The 24,749-nt window shown below is 50.1% G+C and overlaps 1 protein-coding gene across 1 annotated transcript in view; it reads left to right on the forward strand.

Moving 5' to 3' along the window:
- CMYA5 (cardiomyopathy associated 5) overlaps positions 1-22,353 on the forward strand; it is a 55,355-nt gene extending 33,002 nt beyond the window's left edge. The window contains exons 7-14 of the mRNA XM_058656186.1: positions 619-737; positions 5,168-5,317; positions 8,170-8,316; positions 9,167-9,314; positions 16,295-16,428; positions 18,226-18,325; positions 20,398-20,571; positions 22,089-22,353. Of these exons, the coding sequence (XP_058512169.1) occupies positions 619-737; positions 5,168-5,317; positions 8,170-8,316; positions 9,167-9,314; positions 16,295-16,428; positions 18,226-18,325; positions 20,398-20,571; positions 22,089-22,335 (1,219 nt within the window). The 3' untranslated portion in view covers positions 22,336-22,353. The remainder of the gene's footprint in view (positions 1-618; positions 738-5,167; positions 5,318-8,169; positions 8,317-9,166; positions 9,315-16,294; positions 16,429-18,225; positions 18,326-20,397; positions 20,572-22,088) is intronic.
- The last annotated feature ends 2,396 nt before the right edge of the window (positions 22,354-24,749 follow it).

Raw genomic sequence — 24,749 nt, forward strand, 5'->3', positions numbered from 1 at the left:
AGGTAGCTTCCTTCCAAGAGGCTCTTCAGTCTGTCAAAACCATTAATTTACAAACTGTTTGTTCACCTTCTTCAGAACAGCTGCCTTTGCACTGCTGTACCCGGTATGGTGCCTGGCAGGAGGTAGGTGAACTAGCTGAATGTCCAGAAACTCAGAATTTAGCTTCAGGAAGATGAGCAATGTCCTACAAGGTGGAAGTTCCCAGATGATCTGTGAACATTTATTACCCTTTAGGAAGTAAAAAAAAGAATAGCTGTTATCATGGAGCTTACAAATAAAATATTTAAGACTGTATAGTTCGAAGGGATTTTTAAAATTGGCAATCTAGGAATGAAGTTTTCTGTACAGCCAGTTGCCTGCGTATGGAGTTTAAACTTATGTGTATTTTCACAAATGCTTATGGAAAGGGTGTTATAATTATGCATGACTTTCAGGAATGTTTTATGCCAAAATAAGCCTATCTTTAAATGCCATTGGTCATGAACTTTTTGAGACTCCCCCAGATGTGAAACTGTTGATGTCCCATTTGGGGGCAGGAGAGCCCTACCTGTCATTCACCATCAACTGGGTGCTGGTCACTTCCTGACTGACCTCAAGCTCTGTCCCTGCCCTGCCCAGGTTGCTCTCTGCCATGGAGAACACCGCTTCTCTAGAGAACATACCAGCTGAGTTCTCTCTCTTTGAACATTACGATGATGGCCTCTCCAGAAGTGACCAATCGTTGAAGCAGGTGGCTGGTAAGCATATTCTCATGTTAATCACCGCATGGGATTTGGTAGTCTGAGCCCAGCTGTTGTGTGGAGTTTGGTAAAGATGTAGAATATCTTTATGTGTTGGTTGTAACATGCTAAAGGAGGAAGAAGAGCAGCCCCCATGTCCGTCCATGCAATGTCCCCGTGACACTGGGGAGGCAGGCCATGTCCGTCCATGCAATGTCCCCGTGACACTGGGGAGGCAGGCCATGTCCGTCCATGCAATGTCCCCGTGACACTGGGGAGGCAGGCCATGTCCGTCCATGCAATGTCCCCGTGACACTGGGGAGGCAGGCCATGTCCGTCCATGCAATGTCCCCGAGGCAGGTGGAGGTAGAAGCATGGAACCAGGGAGCCTACTCTTTTCTTGTCTTTTGAAAATAAGATCTCTCACCCTTCTCTTCTGTGAGGAATTACTTGCTTCATACCAACCACCAAGTACAGGGAAGAAATCAGATATTTTCATGTAGGTCCAACTTGCATGTGGCTTTCCCCTCTTTAATTCTGTTCTTTTTAAAAATTCACAATGAATTCTCACTTCTGTAGTAAGACATCCAATCTAGTGTCTAGTGAAGGACTACTGGGCCTTTAAAAGGACAAGCAACACCCCTCCCAAAATTCCATCAACCCTATAGAAGGTGAAAAATGAAGTTGTTTTCCTAGTGGATTTTCTCCAGGAATAGCTTAAAACAGAAGGGACTTACTTGTCTTGAAGGACCTCAGGCAAGCGCAGTGCCTGTCCGTGGAGAAAGCCCGACCCGCACAGCAGACTCTTCGCTTTCAAACGATTGGCTCTGTGCCATCATCTGTTTGGGAGAAAGTACAAGAGTGTTTAAAAGTTTGTGGGAAAATGTAAATTTAAAATAAGCTTATTTTGATGCAAAAAGAACCCACCTAAATCCATGCATATTGTTTCCTTGATGTGCTTTTTCTCCACAAGCTTTTCTAAGAGCCTCATGTACACTGTGAAAATTTTGAGCTACTGATGGGCAATGAGAAGACACTGCATATGTCTTAGAGATCATATTTCTGAAAGTTCAGTCCCCGCCCGTGATGCCAAATCAGGATATCTAGGACAAGGTTTGAGGGTAAAAGGAAAGGGGAAGTTTGTTGGCAGATGAAGGTGGAAGCAGGCTGGTGTCTTCAGAGCTGTCCTGGAACTTCTAAAGGATCCTGGCCTGCTGAGCAGGTGCTGAATCCAGTGGTAGGTATGGTAGTGGCTCTCTCTGGTCAGTGCAGTTCTTTAGGAAACTTGTTTTGTTGCTGAACAAGACCCCAACTAGTTGGAGGTGTTGCCACAGAACCCCTAGACTGGGTCTACTTGCTCAACGCATGGAAAAACAATCAGTGGTGGAGGAAAGCAGGTATTTATACTGCAAATGCAGAGCAAGAAGCTGGGCACCTATTGCTTCCTTGCCAGGCTCCCTGAGCAGTTATAGATGACGGTTCTTATGGGCTGGAATTGTGGCTGAGAGATGCGCGATCACCTTGGGGCCAAGTTGCTGGCGGGTCAGTGGTGCTCATGACCTTGCTTTGATCGCTCGATGGTGCTGTGCTTTTGAGGTTGCTGCAGCTGCCTGGAGAGTTATGTGAAGGTGGCAGAACCTGGAATTCTCCTACATGGACTACCCCAGTTCAGTACTGGCAACAGGTCCTTACCTGTTGGAGAAGCAAATGACTTCTGGAGTCCAATGTTTAGAACCTTGAAGGGCCACCTTCATCACTCCTGCAAGTCCAAGAATTCCTTTTGATAAAGGACAGGCAAGGACACCTTGAGCTAAGCAGGGCAGACAAGAGGCTGGGTCCCACTTTCACATTTGATTTTAGCATGAGAATCTCTGCCCCAGCTTCCAAGAACCCTGAAGCAGTAGAGTCATTCTGGGCACTGCATGTTGAAACGTGTTAAGAGTTTTCTTTCTTTTTAAGGTGGGGTAATATTCCGTTGTAAGTATTGTTTATCTGTTGATTGATCAGTCCATCCATCCACTGATTCATTCACCCACTTACCCATCACTGTCCCGACCCACCCTTCCATCCATCTACCCACCCACCCTCCTGTCCACCCGCCCATTTATTCAGTCACTCATCCATCCACCTGCCACCCATTCATCCATCCATCTGTTTGTGTATGGACAATTAGACTTGTATCTCTTGGCTCCTGGCAGTAGAGCTGCTCTCCTGAGAGCTTTTTGAGAGCCTACTTGAGTGGAACTCTGTAGCCGGCCACAGGTCCTGCAGCCTAAAGCCAACTGATGCCTAGCTCCCTGAGTGGAACAGCTCTTTTGATGCAATTCATTAGGCAGGGAAAATCTGGGGAGAAATGGGGTTCCCCTGCCTTATTCCTTAGCCCCTGGCCCAGAAGCTCTAAATTTCTGTTCTGTATTTTTATTTATTTATTTATTTACCATCACATTCACTCAAGTCTGTCACTGTAGAGATGTAAACAGAATGGGTAAGAAAGTCTGGGCCTCTGTTCACACAGAGAATCACACAGGAATTGTAAATCCAGTCATTGTTATTGGATTCTGCCTGTGGAATGTTTTCATTCTCTTTTCATTTTTGAATACTTTGGAAAGTAAAAGTATTTACTTTGTTTTGAGAAAAGATGTGCGTGTTTTGGGAGAATGAACACATTGGGGGTGAGATGAATTGTAGCCCACATATTTTTCTTAACTCTGCAGCTGCTTCTTCCTGAGGATTCAATGATATTCAGGTCAGTTATCACCTTGTAAGTTTGTTAAATTACTAAAAAAAAAAAAGAGAGAGAGAAATGAAAAAACGTTGCCACCAGATGCAAGTCAGTTTGACTCATAGGGACAAAGAGAGGGTACATTTTCATTGTGGCTTAAGGGGTCTCTGCCCCAGCTTCGACACAGTGGGGACATTCTGGGCACTCTTCACTAAGGTTGGCAAACACCCTTTCTCTTGGGCAGACTCCTTGAGTGTGAGACACTTTTTCTTCTGGGAAGACAGGATCAAGAAAGCACCAGAGTCTCTGCGCTCTTACTGGAGTTGGCGTGGTGCTCTCCCTGGTGGCCTGCCCTGCTCACCTGGCCTCCTGGTCTTTGTGGCTTCCCCCGAGTGGTTCCTTGCTCCAGTCCCATCTTCAAGAGCCCTTCCCCTGCCTTCCCTTTGGCCTCTGCAGGTCAGCACAGTTGTATGTTCACAGCCCTGGGAGGCGATAATACCATCACTGTGTCCTCATTTGAAAGCTCTGAGCCTTGAGGCTGGAAGAGTGCAGCTGTAGTGGCCGGTGAATGGGGGATCTGGCACTTGGCCCCAGGGCCTGCCTCCCTTTTCTATAGCCCATGGACATAACCCTGCTCCCTTCCTGCTTCTCACTTGAACTCTCATTACTTTGATTCTGTATTCCTATAGAGTCTTTTCAGTTTGTCTTTAGGCATTCCATTTCTTAAATGTACTTAATTTTCTCTGACTTCCTATTGAACAAACCTTAATTTCCTTTGCCTTTCACGTTAAGTTTTAAGAATGTCATAAAGTTCAGCCTATGTCATTTCAGTAAGCTTACCCCTCAGGAAATTATTGACTGGGAAAAATTACTATGCACAGTTTAAGAGCATGACAGCTTTCCGACCACAAGAATCTCCTTTTCCTCCAATTTGTATGTTATGTTTACTGATTTTGTGTCATAAATTTTGGAAGTGAATTGCACAGAGCTTGATTAATGGGGTATGCCACTAATGCTCAACAAATACAATCAAACAGTTCTAAAGTCTCTAAGAAAACATGTGGGGATATTATGGGTTTAAAAATTCAGAACAACAGAGTTATACAGATGTCTAAAACTTATAACTGACTCAGGCAACAGAGTTCTTTTTCCCCTGTGTAGTTTTTATTTTTATTTTTATGTCTGTAGGTGTAGCCAGTTGGAAAGAAACAATGGAATAGTTGTTTTAGAAAGTACATTTTGATATTTTATTCATGCAAGTCTTTTTTTGCCTTGAAGAAATTACAGCTATTCTAGGAGCGTCTCATATGTCTCTATTAGAATGTGGACTCTCTGTGGCTTCAGAACAATCAAGTGTTGCCTGCATAGCGAAACGTGCTCACCAGGGTGCTAGCCTCAAACTATTAGATGCACCCCCCACCGACCCCAGCCTGGGTGGGAAGGGAATTACTGAGTGACCTTGTTCGCGGATCCATTCCTGGGTGGCACTCAGTTAGATTCCATGGGCATACCTCATCAGCACCTGGCCAGAGGGCCACACTCAGCTAGACAGGGACTGCGTCCAAGGAACAGAACAGGCTGTGGATGTCAGGAGCAGGGGCGTCTCCTTTGGCTTCTCGGCATTGTTTCATTATCTTCAGCAAGCATAAGCAACTTTGGCAAAGAATCAAAAGCAACGAATCAATAGAAACCGCATCAGCTGTCCTAAACCTCTCCTGCATTGCAGTTCCACAGCCTCCTCGGCTAGAACCCCAGGAACCAAATTCCGCCACCAGCACAACCATCGCAGTCTACTGGAGCAGGAACAAGGAGGATGTCATCGACTCCTTCCAGGTTTACTGCGTGGAGGGACCGCAGGACGACCAGGATGTCAATGGTATGGTTATGAGCACAAACACAGACTCGTGAACACATGACTGTGTGTTAAATGAATATGCATTAGGACTTTCCACCAAGCACATATAGCTACTTACAAAGTGAATTAACAACCTTTAAGCAAAACTTGAAATCAAGATCAAGGGGGGAAAACGAATACATATCATTGTAATAATGGCCAACAGGAACATCTAATTGAGATTCAAACAGAGCAACTGAGTGACTCACATTTGGAAAGCAGGCAATACAGTTAATTGAGTGCTAAAGTCTGAAAGAAGAGTGCGTGTCCCACCTGATGGTGGAGGAGGAAGATAAGGATACACACAGTTAAACATCCTGCACTTAATGCTAACATAGCATTGGGTGTCACGTGTTGCAGGAAGTGACCAATGGGTACTTGTGTAAGGGTAGCCAAAAGACCTACCATAGCAGTGACACAGGGTGAGAAGAATTAAACCTGGTTGAACACAAGGCCACAAGGGGATGGCAGGTGAGACAAACACCTACTAGTTGCCTCAATAGGAAATCAATCCAAGAGGCATACTTCTTAGTTAGGATGAGTTTTCTTCCCTTGAACCAGGAAGTTTTCCCTGTTGATTTGTATTTGTGGGTGGAGCTTTGGAGCTGGCTCAGCCGTTGGCACTGGGACTTTTCCCAGGGCCTGGTGGTTGCCCTCTACCCCTTAATTGCTCAGGTTTACCTTTCATAGGAGCCACAGACACCTACAAGGTGAATTCAGTGTTGGAATTCTCAAGACGTGAGCCTTGCTTTGATGTGGTTTCGGGCTGTACCCAGTTAACATGTGGGTGGAAGGAAGCAGCATGGTAGGGTGGGAGGCTGCAGGTCAGGCAGTGGGGAGCTTCCTGCTCTGCTGGTGAGAGCCTGGCAGCAGAGGCTGCACTCCGAATCCCTCCGAGCTGCTGTATGCACTCAAGTCACTGCCTACCATCAAGTTAGGTATGTTTCACTCCTACCCAGGGCTCAGTTCCCAAAGCCCTGACACAGCACCAGGAAATACGTATTGTATCCCCGTTTGCAACTGAGACAACTGGGGTGAGGTTAAGCAGTTATCCAAGGGGTTAAAACCCCAGATCTTCAGGCCCACAAGCCACATTTGGGTGTTTGTGTCTGCCTCCATGGTGAGTGCCCTGTGCTGCCTCTTCTGCCACTAGCTGCCTCATGTAACTAGGTGCTCTCCACGACCCATCTGAACCAAGGCGCTATCACCTAGGTTCCTTTCACATGTGCTTCACCCCAACCTCACTTCAAACACTTCTTCAGGGACATGAACTGTGTCATGCCAGCTGGCCAAGCTAGCATCCACTCTGTGGTGCTGATATGCGCCCTGTGGTCCCAAGCCATGGGCATGTTGGTGCTTCAGGCACTGCTGAAAAGGCAGCACTGCCAGGAAAGTAGGCGATGGAAACCACAGCCATGGTTCCCGGACCATGGGGAGATGTTTTCCAGGGTCCGAGTCCTTCTGACCCTCCCTGGTAGAAGCTGTCTGTCCAGAAGGTGCAGCTCCTGGGACAAGAGGGGTGGACTCAAAGTAGATGAGTCCCCCAAATTCCTCTGCAGGAAACAGCTTGTGTTCTTTCCTGGAGGAGCTGTGGAGATGGACCATTCAGGAGTGCCAGGGAGAGTAACTCACTGGAAAAAGAAAATAATCTCTTTTTTTTTTGTAATTTCAAAAGGCTTCTTTGTTTATTTTGAACCATTCAGGAGTGCCAGGGAGAGTAACTCACTGGAAAAAGAAAATAATCTCTTTTTTTTTTGTAATTTCAAAAGGCTTCTTTGTTTATTTTGAAAGGCAGAGTTACAGAAAGAGGGACCAAGAGATCTTTGATCTGCTGGTTTACTCTCCAAATGACCTTAATGGCCAGGTTTGGACTAGGAGCCATGAGCCTGGAATTCCATCCAGGTCTTCTACCTGAGTGGCAGCAGACAAAGGGCCTAGACTATTTTCTGTTTTCCCAGGTGCATTTGTAGGGAGCTGGATCAGAAGTGGAACAGTCAGGACTTGAACTGGTGCTCATGTGGGAAACTGGTGTCACAGGTAGCAGTTAACCCATGGTACCATAATGCCAGCCTCAAAAATGATCTGTTTAAAGGAGAGGAAATTATAGAAGAGTTATCAGCCTGTCCTGAGGTCTGGGTGTCCAGGTGGAAAATGAGCACTATTTACTACAAAAGTATTAGCAGTACGGGAACTTAAGAAACTGTGAAAGGGAAATGTCCCTATTGAACAATACTACTTTTCAGATTGGTGTGTGGTCTATGGTATTTATCCAAGTATCTCTATAAATGTAGCTATCTCTAATTGGAGGAGTTCTGCAGTTCAGGAGGAGGAACCAGGCTCTAGAAGTTAGGAAGTCTCGCTGAATCCAGAATAGTTCACTAATCTATGAAGATGCTTTGTAACTTCAGAGCATAGAATGCTGAACTTTTTTATGGTGTAGTCTTCTGAAATATTGGCATTGGCTCTTACAAATTTTCTTGCTAAATGTATTAGCAAGACTTGAGTTAACATATACTTTATGCAATTTTAATATTTTTTGTTGAAGTAAGTTACCTTAATTATGGTACAAGAAGCTCAGAAATGTACTACCATGTGATTATTTTCTGATAAGTGTCCCACAGATAGCGCTAGATCATTCTAAAGATCTCTTTTCAGAACACTGTTGTTTCCTTATATATTCTACAGACCTAGTTATTCCATAATGTTATCTGCATGGTGATGAGTTTGGAGTTTCTACTGGGAAAATAAAAAATCCTAGATGACTTTTTCAATAGCTGCAACTTTGGATTGTCTTTGGAAGCTGCTTTTAAGGTTGTGATTGTGTTTTATGCTAGAGCTGGTGGAAGAATACAGACTGACAGTGAAGGAAAGCTGCTGCATTTTTGAAGACCTGGAGCCGGACCGGTGCTATCAAGTGTGGGTCATGGCTGTGAACTTCACCGGCTGCAGCCTGCCCAGCGAAAGGGCAGTTTTCAGAACTGGTAAAGGGGTGCTGGAGGGGTGTCAGGGGCAATGCCCAGTTCTTCCACTGAGTTTGAGGCAACCCAAAAAGTATTTACTGCCTGGTACAGGCTGTTGTGTGAGGTGCTGAGTATACAAGTGATGAATGAGACTGGATCCTGTTCTTGAAGACGCTTGTATTCAAGGGGGTCCTGGAAAATGCCTGGTAAGGGCCCCACTCTAAGGGATGCCCAAGATGACCAGCAGGAACAGTGGCTGGAGCGGGGTCTCACCCTCCCCAGTGGTGGTCCAGCGCTGTACCCCTTGAGTGGGGCAGGAATGGGAAACAGTGGGGAATGTGCCGGCAAGAAGGCTGAGCACAGAGGCTGTATTTGCCCGGTCAGAGGCTGGACCTGGGGGCCGCTCGGCTGTTCTCTGCAGTGATGTTGTGCTGGGAATGCTCTCTCATGATGCAGTGCTTCCCCCAGTGGCCAGAGCAGGAAGTTCAGCGTCAGCAACTGCGCTGCTCGAGGGGAATTTCTCCCCTGGCATGTAGAGTGCATTTTTACCCAGCAGCTGCTGAGTGTAGGACCCTGGCTGCATTTGCTGTGAAGGAAGAGGACAAGTCCTCACACGTGCAGAATGAAGCAAGGAGAGGATTTGAAGGAAGCCGACCTCAAGCTGTCTGGAGTCTCTAGGACCTGGGCAACTTGGTTGGAGAGGGAGGGAGACTGACTTTTCACTTTTCAACCCAGGATGAGGGTTTGTTTTTTTAATTTATGTAAACAACAACCACAAAAAATGGAAGATAAAGTCAGACCCAAGTGCTCTTCCAGGGAGCAAGGAAAGCAGAGCTGGCACCACCCCCAACTGATCCTGCCCTCTCTGCAGCACCCTCCACCCCCATGCTGCGTGCCCAGGACTGCACCGTGTGTTGGAACATGGCCACCATCCGGTGGCGACCTGCCAGCCCCGAGGCCACCGAGACCTACACTCTGGAGTACTGCAGACAGCACTGTGCCGAGGGCGAGGGCCTCCGGTGAGTGTCCCTGTCCACAGCAGACAGGGCGTGCCCCGAGCTCAGGTGTGTGAGCTGTGGCTCCATCACTGCTCATCCGTGAATTCTAAATAGGTGATAGAACACATGCCACGGAGCAGGATCGAAGCTCTCTTGTAAGAAAAATGTATGCAGATCTTTACAGGACAGAACTTTGTTTGAGGTGTATTTAATTCGAGTCATTAGGCCAGATTTATGCAAACACATGCTTTTTTCTCTAGGGAGGGTCAGCTCGAGGCATCATCAAACCCAGAGTGACTTATGTTCTCTGAGATTTATTGACGGCCCAGAAGAGCTCTTTCAAATGCGTTATCACAGAGCCGTCCCTGCCTCCCCACGCGTGTTAAGAATGGAAAGTCTCCCAGGAAAAAAAGGCCATGTTCCTACCATGAAGAGGCTAAAGTCCATTAGTGAGAGGCTGTGTCTCCTCTCTGTGTTTGGTCAACGTTTGCTCACCTACTGCAGGGTCATCTTACCCTCCTAGGTCCTGGCCACATCCTGATAAATATTCAGGTTATTATCATGAATAAGCACATTTTATAAGAGATATCCTCAGGTTTTCTTTGTTTAGCTGTGTTTGCTGGGAAAGATTCTGTAGGAAGTGGAAATTAGGAATCAGGGTATGAAATTAGCGTTTTAACAGGGTGTGTTATTAAGCTCCTGATTATCTCCATGATCAGCCGACATCTGTGTGTTTGGCTGAGATGTGGGGTTTCCTGTGGCTGAGGAATGAGGTTGAAGACTGGCTCCAGCAGATGACGCTCTGCAGATGAACTGGGTGGGGCGTCAGCATTCCAGCACACACATACGGGCCGCTCCTCTGCTGCTGCACCCACAGCTGGAAGGCAGCTCTGGGAATCAGTGGAGAGCCGACCTGTGGCCAGGACGAGAGCAGAATGAACTGCCAGGCAGGGCCTCAGCGCCCCACGTGTAGCTCATCTCACCCTCTAAAGAGCTCTGGGGAAGCAGAGCCTTTGAGTGGCTACTCAGCTCGCAAACCCCACTCTCCCCAGATCTCAGAGTCCCACCTGCTCCCTTTAGGGGAGCCCTGCCCCTTGTCTGCTCAAAGCCCCTGGGGTGTGAGATGCCTCCCACCATGTGAGAGCATGGCAGTCTCCCCAGCCATGCTCTGCCGTCAGCCAGCATAATCCAGTTCTCTCTGGGGCAAGATCCGAGCTCATGGAGGATGTTCCAAAATGACTCTCCCCTGTGTAGCTTCAGCCCCCAGCTGGCATTCACAAAAGTTACAACAGCACAGCTGGAGTCAACCAGCAGCCAGCTCAGCAAGGCAAGTGGTGTTGAATGTCCCTGCAGGCAGAAGGTGGAGAGAGGAGTGCCGTCTGTCCAGGGCCTTCTGTATGTGTGAGCTGTGCGCAGTCTCACTTAACCTTCCCAGCAGTCCTTCCTGGGAGGCAGGAATAGGTCCGCTGAATCACACTCGGTAGGCGTGGTGACTAATGCAGGAAGCACCAGGGCCAGGATGCAAGCCAAGGCTGTCTCACTCTAGGAGGCTGTGTAAAGACGTCCCTGTTATACAGACTGGCTAGCAAGGCGGGGCAGCCTGATGGTGGGCCATCGCTGTGCACTGCAGATTCCTCTGCCACTCAACACAGAGGGGACATGGGGATGCACCGCCTTTGCTCCGTGAATGCTCCTTCTTTCCCTGGTCATCCTGGCTCTCTAAACTATATGGAGAAGAAGGGGTCCATTTGGTAGCAACAAGGCCTTCTGAACAAGTTCTAATCAAAGCCATAAAAACCAATGACAGTTCCACTTGTATGAAGTAAAAAAAAAAAAAAGGTGGGTGGGTGGGGTGGGGAGCATCTTCTGATTTTCTTAAAACCAAAGCAGAGCTTGTTAAAACAGAGGCATGTCCTTAGCTTATTGGTTCTGGGGCTTTACCAAAAAGAGTTTGTTTTGACTTTGCTTGTTGCAGGAGCACACTGGGCAGCTGGTTCAGAGCATGAGACAGGGCCTTTGTCATGGCATAGGGACAGTCCAGGAGCTTAGGAGAGAAGGGGCATTACGGGGTGGTGAGTTTGTGCTGTGCTGGGGCTGGAACCACTTGGGCTCCATCCCCTACCCCAGAACCCCTAGAGGATTCAGCACTATGGCCTCCTCCGTGGCCTCTGGGACTCTGATGGGCCCATCAGTGGATATTTTAGGGAAGCAAGCAAAGCTTCTTGGCTATGAATCACTGTTCCTTGCTTGTTTAATCTGTTGCTGAGCCATCACTGTCCCTCGTCAGTCCAGGCCTGACTTACTCCCTACCCCAGCATCAACAAACCGTGAGGTAATTCACCTGCAGAGCCTCTCTTGGGTCTGCACGGTGCTTGTGCAGATGTGTCTGATTGTCCCATTTGCCAGTTCTGTGCAGTTCTGTCCATGTGGTTCTCACAGCTGACCTTGAAACATTCCTTCCAGGAAATGATGCTTGAAAGCTTTATAGAACGTGAGCTATGTCATCACGGCCTGTGCAGAGCTCAGTCAGCGACAGTACATCTCATAAATAAAGAACCCCCGGCTCAGTCTTCTGCACAGGCCCGTAGTATCTGCTTTAACCTGCCATGTAGCGGACACGTCCTTGGGCTTCTACACAGCCATGAGTCAGAAAACTGCCCCGTCTTGGGAAGGACCAGCGGGCCCCAGGTTGTCTGATCCTGCTCAGTTAGTGGCTCCATGGTGGGGTCATTAGATAAAGCTGCAGCCTCAGTGTCCATGATGGCGCTTGGTGATTTGTAGCTAAATACGTGTGACCTGTCTTAGCACCAGTTAGCATCAAACGCAAACACTGACCAATAAGAAAAAGGCAGGCCAGCTTTCATGAGAATCTCTTATCCAAAACACACACACACCCCACACACAGAGTACACACAGAGCACACCAGAGTGCACATAGAGCCCACACACACAGAGCACACCTCAGTACATACACACAGCACGATACACACACAGCACACGCATGCAACATACACACACAGTGCACACACACAATACACACAGCACACACACAGAGCACACACACACACACCCTAAATTGTGCCTGCAGGAATGAGTTATTTTAGCAATGGTTGGTTCACATCAGTGGTTGACAGACAACCCACGGATGGGCAGGAAACATTGTGATGGTGTTGTTTGTCCCCTGAGTATCTAGCCCATGTATAGATTCTGGGTCCCACACACGAACTCCGCACTCAACCAGACTCAGTCATTGAAGGGGAGAGAGGAGGATTAAAGATGACACATACTTTTTTTTTTTTGGAATGTAATGAACTGTGCAAAGACGAGGAATTTCTCAGCATGGGCGCTTGATAATGAGCCATTGAGTGAACGAGTGAATGAGCAAGCGATTTGGGAGTAGCTGATCTCTCACTGGCTGCAATCTTTAGTGAAAGACAGAGGGAGCAAGAACTAAATGAGTTCGTGCCTCTGTCCCACCCCAGTCCCTGTGAAACAGGGCAGCCGGGAAGCTGTGGTCTGGCGGAGGAAGACGTGTGGAAATGAAATCAAATGCTAGCTAGAGGAGAGGAGTCATATTAAATCTCTCTCATGTACCCATGTAGGTGCAGGGAGAGGCACTGGCTGGCTGTCCTTCACTGGAGCTGAGACGCATCTCTCTTCAGACCTGCATGTTTTTCCAGTGTACGACCCGAGGTGCCACTGGGTACACAGAGTGGGCGTCTGAATGGAGCCAGTCTGCCTTGCCCCAACTTCCCCGAATAGCTGAGCCTGAGACGCCCTCACATATTTGTTGTGCACATGAGTGGGAGGCAGTCCTGATGGGATGAGGGGGTTTGGGGGTGGGCAGGAGTGACAGTCTCAGGGCCTATGACTCTCCTTCTTCCTGTTTTCTTCTCAGTGCTCTCCTTGGATTGGGTGGGCTCAAAACCCTTGCAGAAATTTTCCAGGCTCAGCTTCTGCCTCTGCGGTGGCCGCGCTCCTGTGTGGAGAGAAGTCAGCAGAGGCGTGGGTGAAACTGAGCAGCACAGTGCAAGGATCGCTGTGTGGGCTGGGGCGGGGGAGCCGAGCTCGGCATGACCTATGGGGAGACGCCAGGTGCCACGAGGCTGCTCCGCGGACCGTCCCTGGGACTGTGGTGGGCATTGGGGGCTGCACCTCAGGGGGCGTGTCCCCTTTGCTCTCAGCTCCTGGGGCCAACATGGAGGGCAGGAAGAGAACTGCTGCCCATTGGTGGGGGTCCTGCTGGGGATACCACCTGCGTGCTCCTCCTGTATCTCCTCTCCACTGCCTTTGGGACAGGCTATGACTGTGTTTCCCTAAGACTGTCTTAACCAGGGTCCTGGTTGCTTGGTCAACCTTTGGAGCCACAGGCCCCTTGGAAGAGAGTCCATGAGGAAGGCCTGTTATGTGCGGGGATGTTTGGGAACACGGGGCCTCACTTGGCTCCCCCAGGTGCCTGTCCAGGGTTTGGGTGCTGGCAGTGCAAGTGCCTGGCATAGCTAACTGTGTTAAGAAGCAATTCATCCTGAGCCATCTGTTGTGTGCTGCACTGGCCATGCTCTCTAGGGAGTACTGCTTCCAGGACTCTGGCTTGGGGTTCCTCCAGGCTGCTTCTCCTATGGGAAGCCATGCTCCAGTCTGATCCAGGTGCTAGACACAACCGAGAGCCTGCCGCCCCGCCACAGCTGCCAGCCCACCGGGCACACACGCTTCTTCCTTCCAGTGCCTTTAGGTCATCCGGTTCCTGGAGAAGCTGCTTGCTGAGGCTCAAACCAATGCAACGCTTCAGGTTCTGCAAACACTGAACCAAATGCAGAACTCCTCAGGGTGCTGTGTTCTTGTGGGACCTTGAGAAGATTCCTAACCACACCCCGTCAGCTCTCCTCCCCAAAGGCAGTAACTGTTCCCTGACTTTGTCTTGGAGAGTGTGTGCCTATGCCAACAGCTGTGGTAGTATAGGTCAGAAATGTCATTTTGCCTTGCATTTCCTGCTTAGCACTTTGCAAGCCCTGCGTATTCAGCACATGTGGAACTGCTCAGGCAGGCATAGCTCCATTGTATTCTGATAGGAGGATATAATTCCACTGATGTGATCCACTAAGAGGCATTGTTTCCATTCTCTTCTGTTGCGAGCAGTGCTGTCACAAACCCTTGCAGGAGAGACCCCTGGAAGTAGAACGGCTGGCTGAAAAGGGTGGACAGAGACTGCAAGGCTGTCGCCATGGCAGGTGGCAGGTATCGGAGGCTGGCTCTGCCTGTGCTTGTCTGCACAGTGTGACAGCTCTTCACGCGTTTGAGGAGTGAGTTGGAGAAGGTGGAGTCTTAGCCCAGCTCCGTTGTGCACCTCTCTTCTTGGTCTCTCCTTCCTGGGTCTTGGGGACCACATCCCTCCTTTTCTATCTGCTGTTCAGTTCCCCTACTGCTCCTCCCCCTCGTTGCACTTTTTTGCCTGTACACTCCCCATCTCTCTTTTTAAGGAAGTTGGCTTTCACAGGTGATTGAAGCTGAAAAGTTGGGGGTTTTTTTTGGCCATGAGTATTTCTTCATGTTAATTTTGTTGCATGTATCAATCTCTTTTAAAAATAGCTTTTAGTTTTTCTGTAATATTCTAAACTATCTCCCTCTCTGGCTGTGTATATATACACATATGTAATTAGGCATGTATGTTTGTAATCTCCCTTTTCTCAGCAGTAGTTGCTGACTGCATTTTCTGCCCTAGATCCTTTATTGTCTGGAAGAGATGCGTAGGAGGTATAAGGCAGGAATATGACTCTGTCGTCTGGTGTGGCCCTGCAGCTGTTCCAACAGAAAGGCCCATGTCTCCTTCCGGGCTGGGGTGCCTGTGTGGCCATGTAGACTTAGTCATACTCCTGACCTCGTAGCCTGCTGCGTCATTTGTCCAGGATGAAGTACACCACCCCATGCCCATGGCTGTGTGATGTAGCACTCTTAGATGCTTTTTGGAGTTGCTCCTGGCTCATTTATGTCTTCTGTGACCTTGCACGGCCTCTGCCATCCCTCCCCCGACAGGCTGTCGTAGAGGTCCTCTTGGGCCGCAGGTTAACTCAGGGAATGTGAAACTTCTGCCATACCGTATTTTCCCCACCTAGGAGCTAAGGTCCTTTCCAGCTGTTTATGTCTTCTGTGTGATTTACTGCACATCTTCTGTTTTTTATTTTTTGTCCTGTCATGTCTGTGCGAAGGCCTTAACTCCCAGTTTCTGATCTACTCTCCTCTCTAAATTCTCTTACCATGTGCACGTTTTCCACATAGTTTCTTACGCTGTCTAGATAAAGACTCATGTCATCTGCAGTTTGTAGCACTTGGACCTCATGGTTTTTACCTCACTGGAGACTTCACCCTGAAGCCACTCGTTTCTACCACCAGGGCCTATCTGGGGAGAAGAATCCCACCCGGATGTCCCAAGGGGAGCCCCCGAGAGCTGTGCCTTCAAGTGTTGATTGTTGGCTCTGGGCTTGGGATTGTACTCACAGGTCATTATTTCCTGCTCTAAAGACGCTTCTGAACTAAGTCCCAGGAGCCTATAGGTGCTGTCATCAGAGGGCAGTGTCCAGACTGAGTGGGCTGTGGTTACTGTAAGCCTGGGCAGGCTGTGGAGGTGGTGTCTGCCCTAGCCAGAGATCTGTTTTGTCTCTGTTGTAGTGTGGGGCAGGAATCCTACTGAGACACAGAGGAAAGTTCTGAAAATAAAGCCAAAGCCACATTTCCTGAAATCGGGGGGGGGGGGGGGGGAGGTGGGCTTTCTGTTTCCTTTCATTTCCTGAAGTCGGGGGGCCTCCCATTTCCTTTCATTTTCATTTCATCAGATCTGTCATGCTAGCTTTGGAGGGTCTGACCTGCTAGCTCTGGTGGTCATTGAAAGGGAAGAAAATACATTTTCGATGTTCGTAAAAAAAAAAAAATTCATTCATGACAGCGTCAAGGTATGAGTCACTTAGCCCTAGATATGATCTATAAGCCTCGTGTTCTGTTTGCTTGTAGGTCTTTCTCCGGGATTAAAGGGCTCCAGCTGAGAGTTAACCTCCAGCCCAATGAGAACTACTTTTTCTATGTGAGAGCTGCCAATGCCTTCGGGACGAGTGAGCAAAGCGAAGCCGCCCTGGTCTCCACCAGAGGTACGTTGTCCTGCGTGTGCAGGGAGCACCTCCTAGGCACTTCCGGCCCCCACCCCCATGCAGAGAACGCGTCTTGGGGCACGACTCTGTAAGGCTCAACCTGCTGCCAGGGCTAAGTTTTAGTCATGGCACTTAAGATTGGTCAAAAGTCAAGGTATTGTTTTCTTTGGTTTGGAGATTCTCAACCTTGGTTGCCTGTTAACAGTCAGTCAGGGTGCCAAATGAATGCGAATGCCCTGGCTCCTGGAGACCTGACTGACTTGAGAGATGGGCTTGGACATAGTGGCCCCAGACATCCTCCAGGTGATTCTGGGCAGACTCACAATGTGCTGCAATTTGTGGGCATGTTGTGGTGTGTTTGATAGAGACAGATGGGGTGACCCTGATTTTTTCAAGAGATTTCAATATATGCTTTGGAAGTCAGAATTACAGAAAGAGGAAGACAGGTTGGTCTTCCACCTGCTAGTTGACTAGCTACAATAGTCAGGGTAGGTCAAGGCTGAAGCCAGGAGCCAGGAGCTTCTTCCCCATCTCCCACATGGGTAGCAGGGGCTCCAGCACTTGGGCCATCTTCTGCTGCTTTTTCCAGATCATTAGCAGGGAGCTAGATCAGAAGTGGATCAGCTAGTACTTAAACTGGCACGCATTGGGATGCCAGTACTGCAAGTAGAGGATTGACTTACTAAATCATAGCATCAGCACTGGTTCTGGCATTTTTAAAAAAAAAAGATTTGTTTATATAGAAGGTAGAAAGAGAGAGTTACAGAGGTCTTCCACTTGCTGGTTCACTCCCAAAATGGTTGCAACAGCCAGGGCTGCTGGGCTAGGCTGAGTCCAGCAACTAGCAACTCTCTCTGGGTCTCCTGTGGGGCAGGGACTCAAATATCTGAGGCCTTCCAGTGCCTCTCAGGCACATCAGCAGGGCGTTGGATTGGAAGTGTAGCAGCTTGAATCAGCATTCTGATGTGGGAGGTGGGTGTCCCATGCATTGACTGAACCCATTGTGCCACACCCTGGAGTGTTCAGTCCTGTTCCTGTGTGTGCTCTGGGAGTCAACTGGCAATCTTGTTCTGCTTATTCTAGTTTGTGGCAGCTAATACTTGCTGGATGCATGAGTGGGTGAATGAGGAATGACTGAAGAAAGAAAAAGTGGGAGAAGTGCCATCACCTGTTCTCTGTTGCTGTGAGAGGGCGGGAGGAACAGGCAGGATATATGTTCCCGCCCTAGACCTGGATGGCACAAGCTCAGTGGAGGTCACCAGGAGTACTCACGTAACCAGCAAAGACGTAGCATGAGCCTTGTTTGCTTTGCAGCAAGGGACAGCAGGCTTTGATGGAGACATGTGGCATGAGGGCTGCCTGCCCAGAAATGTCTTCCTCCCCAGTCCCAAACCAGTGCCCACACCTGCCACTGTTAGACTCTCTTCTTTAGATGATGCCAGCAGACTCCCAATTCCCAATTCTAAAATGTCTACAGGTTCCTGGAGGGGCTCTGACTGAGGATGTCTGGTCATGGGGAATGGTTGGGGCGGGGCATGTGGGCAGGAATCTGCATTTCCAGCTGGACTCCAGGCGATGTGATGCTGTTGGTCCAACAACTATGCTTTGCACAGCAGCTGGTTCTCACACAGGGTATGCCTGTGGGGCGGGGGCACCTGGAGCTGCAGGGAAAGGCCCCTGCCTTTAGTATCCACACGTGCCGTTTGGGAGGTTTTAAGGTCAGGCCTTCAGGGTGGGGCCTGGGACAGCCCTGGCCACCAGGGCATTGGGGTCATCCTATTTTCTCACTCACCCCAGGAACCAGATTTCTCCTGTTGAGAGAGACAGCTCATCCGGCCCTGCAGATTTCCTCGGACAGCACAGTGATCAGCTTTGCGGAGAGGAGGCGGCTGACCGAGTGAGTGGGCCCAGGCGGCCCAGGCGCGGGCTGCATCAGAGGACACGGCCTCAGCTGTCGACACGTGCGCGTCCGTGGGTGCACTGTGCTCCTTCCCCGGGGAGGAGGCTGCGTAGGCTGTGACTGGCAGCTGCAGTCACTGTTCTTCTTGGAAATGAGAGCTCAGATGGGTTTGTCTGTCATAGGCTGTTGAAGGTATTATCTCTGGTTCGGTAATAAAATAGCCTGGCAGTTCTTTAGCTTTTTCACAGCAACTAAGATTTAAAAAAAAAAAAAAAAAAAAGATTTGTTTATTTTTATCAGAAAGGCAGATTTTACAGAATGAAGTAGAGCCAGAAAGATCTTCTATCTGCTGGTTCACTTCCCAAATGGCATCAATGGCCGGAGCTGAGTTGATCCAAAGCCAGGAGGCTGGGCTTCTTCTAGGTCTCCTACGTGGGAGCAGGGCCTCAAGGACTTTAGTGTCCACACGTGCCCTTTGGTAGGTTTTAATGTCAGGCCTTCAGGGTGGGGCCTGGGACAGCCCTGGCCACTAGGGCAGTGGGGGGTCATCCTATTTTCTCACTCACCCCAGGAACCAGAGATTGGTCCAACCTCTGCTATTTTCTCAGACCATAAGCAGAATCTGGATCAGAAGTGGCGTAGCCAGGACTCGAACTGGCTCCCTTACAGGATGCCCATAGCACCGGCCCCAGCGACCAGGGTTTTGTACCTAGCCTCTTGAACAGCGATAGAGGAAAAGGCCTTTTTCTGAGCTCCAACTTTGGCTGTAAAATCCTGCTGTGCTGCAGCTTCCACAGGAGGGATGTGAGAAGAGAAGGAAAGCCAGACCTGGGCGAGGGTGGGGTTTGCCCTGCTCCTTGTTGGCAGTACCTCTGAGTCACTTGGGAGGTCAAAGTGAGCAAATGGGGACCAACCTGGGACACACAGGATGCATGCCGCCTACAGGCACCAAGGAGGCCAGCTGTCAGCTGCGCTTGGCGATCATGACCAGGCCTGAGTTCCGCAGCCAGGCTGGGCACTGCTTCCATGTCGGGCTGCCCGTGTCAGGCTGCTATGTGCCTGGCCACAGGCCTGCTCGCAGGTGCCTGCTGTTGGAGTAGCCATGCATTCCTCTGGGCCTTGGTGCCTTCTGATGTTGTCTGTGCAGAGGGACTGACATGTGCAGTGTTTGGTCACCCTCTCAGTCTTGAATCAGTAGCAATGGCCCTGTCTCATGTATCCGTCTTGTGCAGAATCTTGCCCAGGCCTGGCATGGTAGGTGCTAAAAATACATAAAACCAATGAATTCAGAATGAAAAAGAAAAAAAAGAAAAGAAAAGAAGAAAGAAAGAAAAAAAAAGATTTGAGAGCTAGATTGGGCTTGTTTGGGTTTCTCAAAAAAAAAAAAATAGAAATAAACTAAAAAACGAAGATGCTGGCTAGCGGCCTGGTCATAGTTCGTAGAGGATAATGGTTGTTAGCTGCCTTGCATTTTCTAGAATCTTCTTTATGGTGAAACTGAAATTGGTTTGTGAGTATCAGCTGGCCTGGGGTTGTGAGTAGCCATCTGCCTGCAGTGAGGCTGTTGGAGGGAGGCAGGAGACGGGAACACAGGGCCCAGTGTTCGTCACTGGCTAATCTGTTCAAAGCAGGAGGGTGAGGTGTGGCCTGAACGTGCCCGTGGCTTTGGTGCTGGATGCCTGCTTTCAGGCTCAGACGCTCCCAAGCCAGATCTGGCAGTTGGTGCAGGCAGGGGCCCTGTGTGCCAGGGCGAGTGTGCTGGTCCCCGTCACGGCACCTCTCGCCGAAACAGCCCGTACCTGTTTGCTGTTCTCCTCTTTCCCCGCTCCCCACCCCCTGAAGACATGTAGTCTATGTGCATCACACGTGGCAGCAGAACTGTTGTCAGACACACATGGGGTGTTTTGGTGCTTCTGAGATGTGCCGGTCAAGGTTAGAGGCAAAATGGACAGAGAATGCCTTTGATCAACTTCTGGCAATTTCCGATGACAGAACCTGTGAAGGCCAGGGCTTGTGAGGGAAGAGCTGCTGTTTCCCAAGCTAAGCCCGTCCATCCTTTGTGCCTGCAGAATTCCATCCGTGCTGGGCGAGGAGCTGCCTGCCTGCGGCCAGCATTACTGGGAGGTCACAGTCACAGACTGCCCAGCCTATCGGCTCGGCATTTGCCTGGGCTCAGCCGTGCGGGCCGGGACCCTGGGCCAGGGGGACGCCTCGTGGTACATGCACTGCTCAGAGCCATACAGGTAAGCTCCAGCATGGTGTACAGGAAAGTGCGGGCGGGCGTCTTGGAAGAGCCTGAGGTGCAGCTGCCCCACCTTCCCGAGTGGGCTTCAAAGCGGCTTGGAAATGACGCGAGACACAAGCATCTGGGGACTCCGCGGTCATCACTCTGATGACCAAGGATGCTGGTCTCGTCTGGACAAGGTCAGACCTGAGGCCAGAAGAAGGAACCTGACCAGGCCAGTTTCCTCAGCCTGTGGGCTTCACAGGTCCCTGGGGGTGCAGAGGTTCGGCTAAAGCGTGATAGAGTCATCCATGTGACAGCCTCAGAATCACCCTGCCTCTCGCTGCCCTGGCTGCCCTCACTGCCTGGGCCCCACTTTCCTTCTGTCCCACTTGCTTGAGTCCTGTCTGTCCTTTGTGGCTGAGAGTGAGCCTGACATTTCTCAGAGCCTTCCGGAAGTTTCCCATCCCAGCCTGCTTCCTCTGCATGGCTGCCTGAAGCATCTGCCTTCCCCTAGGCAGCCGAGCTTTGTAACTTTGCCCTCTGCCCTCTTTGGTCATCATGGGATCGCTCAGGCCTCAGTGCTGTGGCGTGCTCCCTTGCTTTTCCGGGCCTCCACACAGCCCCGGCCACCCTCACACCCTGCCGGACACGCAGCTCACCCAGATCACACAACCCCTGGAGCCTGTCTCATGTCACTTTGCTTCCCTCTGTCGTTCCTTCTTATTCCCTGCCCTCAGGTCCTTGCCTGCAATGTGGCACTTTAGTTTCTCTGGCCAGCAGTTTCTCCTTTTCCACCTGGCCTCGAAACTTGTCCTTCACAAACCAGAACAGGTTCATGGCATGTGCTGAGCCAAGGCTACTTGACAGTCTGTGGCTGGAGGGAGTCTTAGCCGTGGTCCCGATTAAGTCATTAACAATTTGACCTTGGCATCCTGCTCCAGCAGGCACAGATCCTGGGGGCAAATTTCTCCTGGCCCTACACGGCCCCCAGAGCATCTGGGAAGTGCTAGGCACACAACCCCACGCAAGTGTGTATTCACTGGAGGGGGGAGTCCCAGGCAACACTGGGCTGCCAGCGGCTGAACAGCCTGGCTCAGGGCGGGAGCAGCAACATGAAGGAAGCCATTGACAGTGATGATGAGATCTTTCTAGAACTTCACAAAAAGACCCTTATACCGGGCACCCTTTAAATCGATAAAAATAAGACATTGTACAAAAGGCGAGCCTGTGGGACTCTAGAACACCCCGCAGCCTCCAAGGTGTTGGATTCAAAGAACAACGCGCTGTGAATGTGGTAGTTAGAACGTGTGGGCAGCAGGGAGGACTGGAATGTGGGAGCAGTCACGCTGGCTGGTTATTCTAGGACTGCCTCCTGATGTGTCAGGAGCAGCACGAGCAGGGCTGAGCTGTGCTGGGTTGAAGCAGTGGCCACAGCGCCACACTCTGTGGCCACTCCGGGGACTGGTCATTTCTGAGCGACCTTCCCTATGGAGTTCCACAGAGGTTTTAATTTCCTGTTCTGTGCCCTCTCAGATACAGATTTTTCTACGGCGGCATTGTGAGCGACGTGCACGTGACCGAGCATCCGGCCAGGGTGGGCCTTCTGCTGGACTACAGCAACCAGAGGCTTGCGTTTGTCAACGCTGAAAGTGGTCAGGTGCTGTTCATCGTGAGGCACAGGCTCACCGAGGGTGTCCACCCTGCCTTTGCCCTGGAGAAACCCGGCAGATGCACCTTGCACTTGGGTGTGGAGCCCCCAGATTCTGTAAGGCATAAGTGACCCTCAGCTCTGCCAACGTGCAGTCAGTCAGATTCAGGGCGTGCTGTTCTCTCCCTGGGGTCTCCCACATGTTGCACCATCACCAGCACATGAGCAAACCAGCAAGCAAACCCGACCTGATCGAGTGATGTGTGGGTCGAGGATATAAGAGCCCCTGTACCCTTTGGTCTGTCTGTAGTAGGGTTCTTTTCTACATCAGAAGGACTTGTATTTGACTGGGGAGCCAGCCTAGAGAAGTGGGCTGCCACCTGCCACCTGGTGTAGGAGATGCTGGGACAGACAGGTTAGAGTGGAGGGAAGGTTATGTTCCCAGCACGGCAGCTCCTGCAGTCGCAAGCCATAGGCCTCCTTTGTGAAGAGAGTTACCCCCTTCACCGAAGGACAAAGCGCCAGTCAGTGGAGAAGGCTTTCCACCGATCTCAGTGCATAACAGACTCTTTTGTAATAAAGTACACCGTCAAATACCATTCTCTTTTCCTTGAAGTTTTAAATGGAGAAAAGTGCTAGATATTAGAAGTTCCCAGTTTGTTAAATAAATGATTAGAGTCTATTTTAAAAATACAGACTATGTGGACTTCTTGTGTCTGACTTAGCAGGTGGGCCTCAGGTCCAGGAGGTGAGTGCCCACCTTGTGTTGCCAGTCAGGCTGCCATGGAGTGTGGAGTGAGAATTTTACACATTTGTACTTTAAATTCTAAAGCCTTTCAGCCTCCAGATGCAGTCTTATACCAGAAGCTGGGAGTATATTTTAACCGAAAAGCAAAAAAGGGATTGGTCGTTTTTAGATAGTGTGTTGATATCTTGGAAAACTTTTCCTAAAATATGTATGCAAAATAGAAAAATCCAGAAAGCATGGTGAGTGGATTGCTGTTCTTTTCTGTCATGTGAATGCTTTGGTTGTATGTATAATTTTTGAAGATATTGTAATTTCAGGGGTCTTTTGAATTGAGGAGTGGTCCCGTGCTTGGAACTCATTCTGCAAATCTGTTGTTTAATAGTGAGAAAGTCCACCCTGATCCATGCGGGCGTGGTCGTGAGAGCTCTCAGTGGCCTGCTTGGGTACTAGAGCAGTCGTCGGCAGAAGGGCGTCCTGGCACCCGAGGGAGAAGCTGTTTGCCGAGTGGAGGAGAATAGCATCGTTAACTGCTTCAGGTCTGGAAGGCATCACCAGCCACTCGTTATTATGTTCTTCTTTTAAGAGTATGTAATGGAATGAAAAGCAGTGACTATAATAGCAGCAACCACATGGGTTTTAGAAATTGTCATTGTCTGAGGTTGCTTTCGACACTGACCTCTGAAACCTCAGGGCTGGTGGTGCCAGGAGGTGACTCTGGAGGCAGTGGGGCAGGAAGTGAGGAGAGTGAGGCAGGACAGAAACCCCACAGAGGGCATGGTGTGTGACTGGGCTGTTAACCACCATCGTCTCTCCCCAGCATTGGCAGCAGCGGGAGGAGGACGCTCTGCAAGCATCTGTTGTAGTTGAGGAAGCAGATCCCAGGAACAGCTCTGCTCCTTCGCTGCTGGGAGGCTGTGCGCCTCCTAGCGTCCTGTTGTGTGCTGGCATGGGGTGTTATGTCACAAGTTCACCTGCATTCTTACCACAGATGCTGAGTACCAAAGAGCTGGCACTGCTGCGGCTCTTAAGGCTACCACCATGACCCAAGCAGAGAGCCCTGCTCCAAGGAAGTATGTGCTCCAGAGACAGCCCTGGGCGACACAAGACTGCTTCTCCAAGCCCACAGAAGGAGGCACCGTGTGCCCGAAGGATAGTGGTGCTTGCACAATAGTGGGGAGTGTTCCCGCTTAGTGCAGGGCACAGTGGGAGTTAGGGACCCTTGAACTGGTAGTAAAGTGCATAGAATCACAATGGTTATGGATGGGGGCTGCCAACCAGGTGCATAACCATCTAGGAGCGGAATCTGGGGGTGGGGGACCGGCCCCAGAGCACTGTGACGTGGCAGGAGCAGCCTCAGGACTGCCCACGTATGCGTGTGAGTGTTGGCGGCACAGAGGCCATAACAGCCATGTGACTGGCCGCTCAGCTAGGGCTGTGTTGGGTGTGGAGTCATCCAGATGGAGCTGTCGGGCGCCCAAGGCCACAGGTACAGATTCAGGAGCCACCAGCACCAACTGACTCTGGGAACTTGGGTGGGTAGGGGATCGTTTAACCTTTGGATACGTCAGCATCTTCATGAGTAAAGTCAGGATAGAGGTAGGCTGGACCATCTTCCTGTCCTGACAGGGAGACAGGACAGAGCGTGCCGTGCGAGTGTGAGGGCGACACCACCCAAGGTGAGATGGCTGCTGAGGTGCTGTCACGAAGGATGCTGTACTTTATGAGCTGTGTCCTCCTCCCCGTGTGGGCAGTGGTGTCTGGCATCCTTGTGGAGGCTTGCTGGCTGGCTGGCTGGAGC

Source organism: Ochotona princeps, chromosome 28, assembly GCF_030435755.1.
Source record: "Ochotona princeps isolate mOchPri1 chromosome 28, mOchPri1.hap1, whole genome shotgun sequence".
NCBI classification, from domain to species: Eukaryota; Metazoa; Chordata; class Mammalia; order Lagomorpha; family Ochotonidae; genus Ochotona; species Ochotona princeps.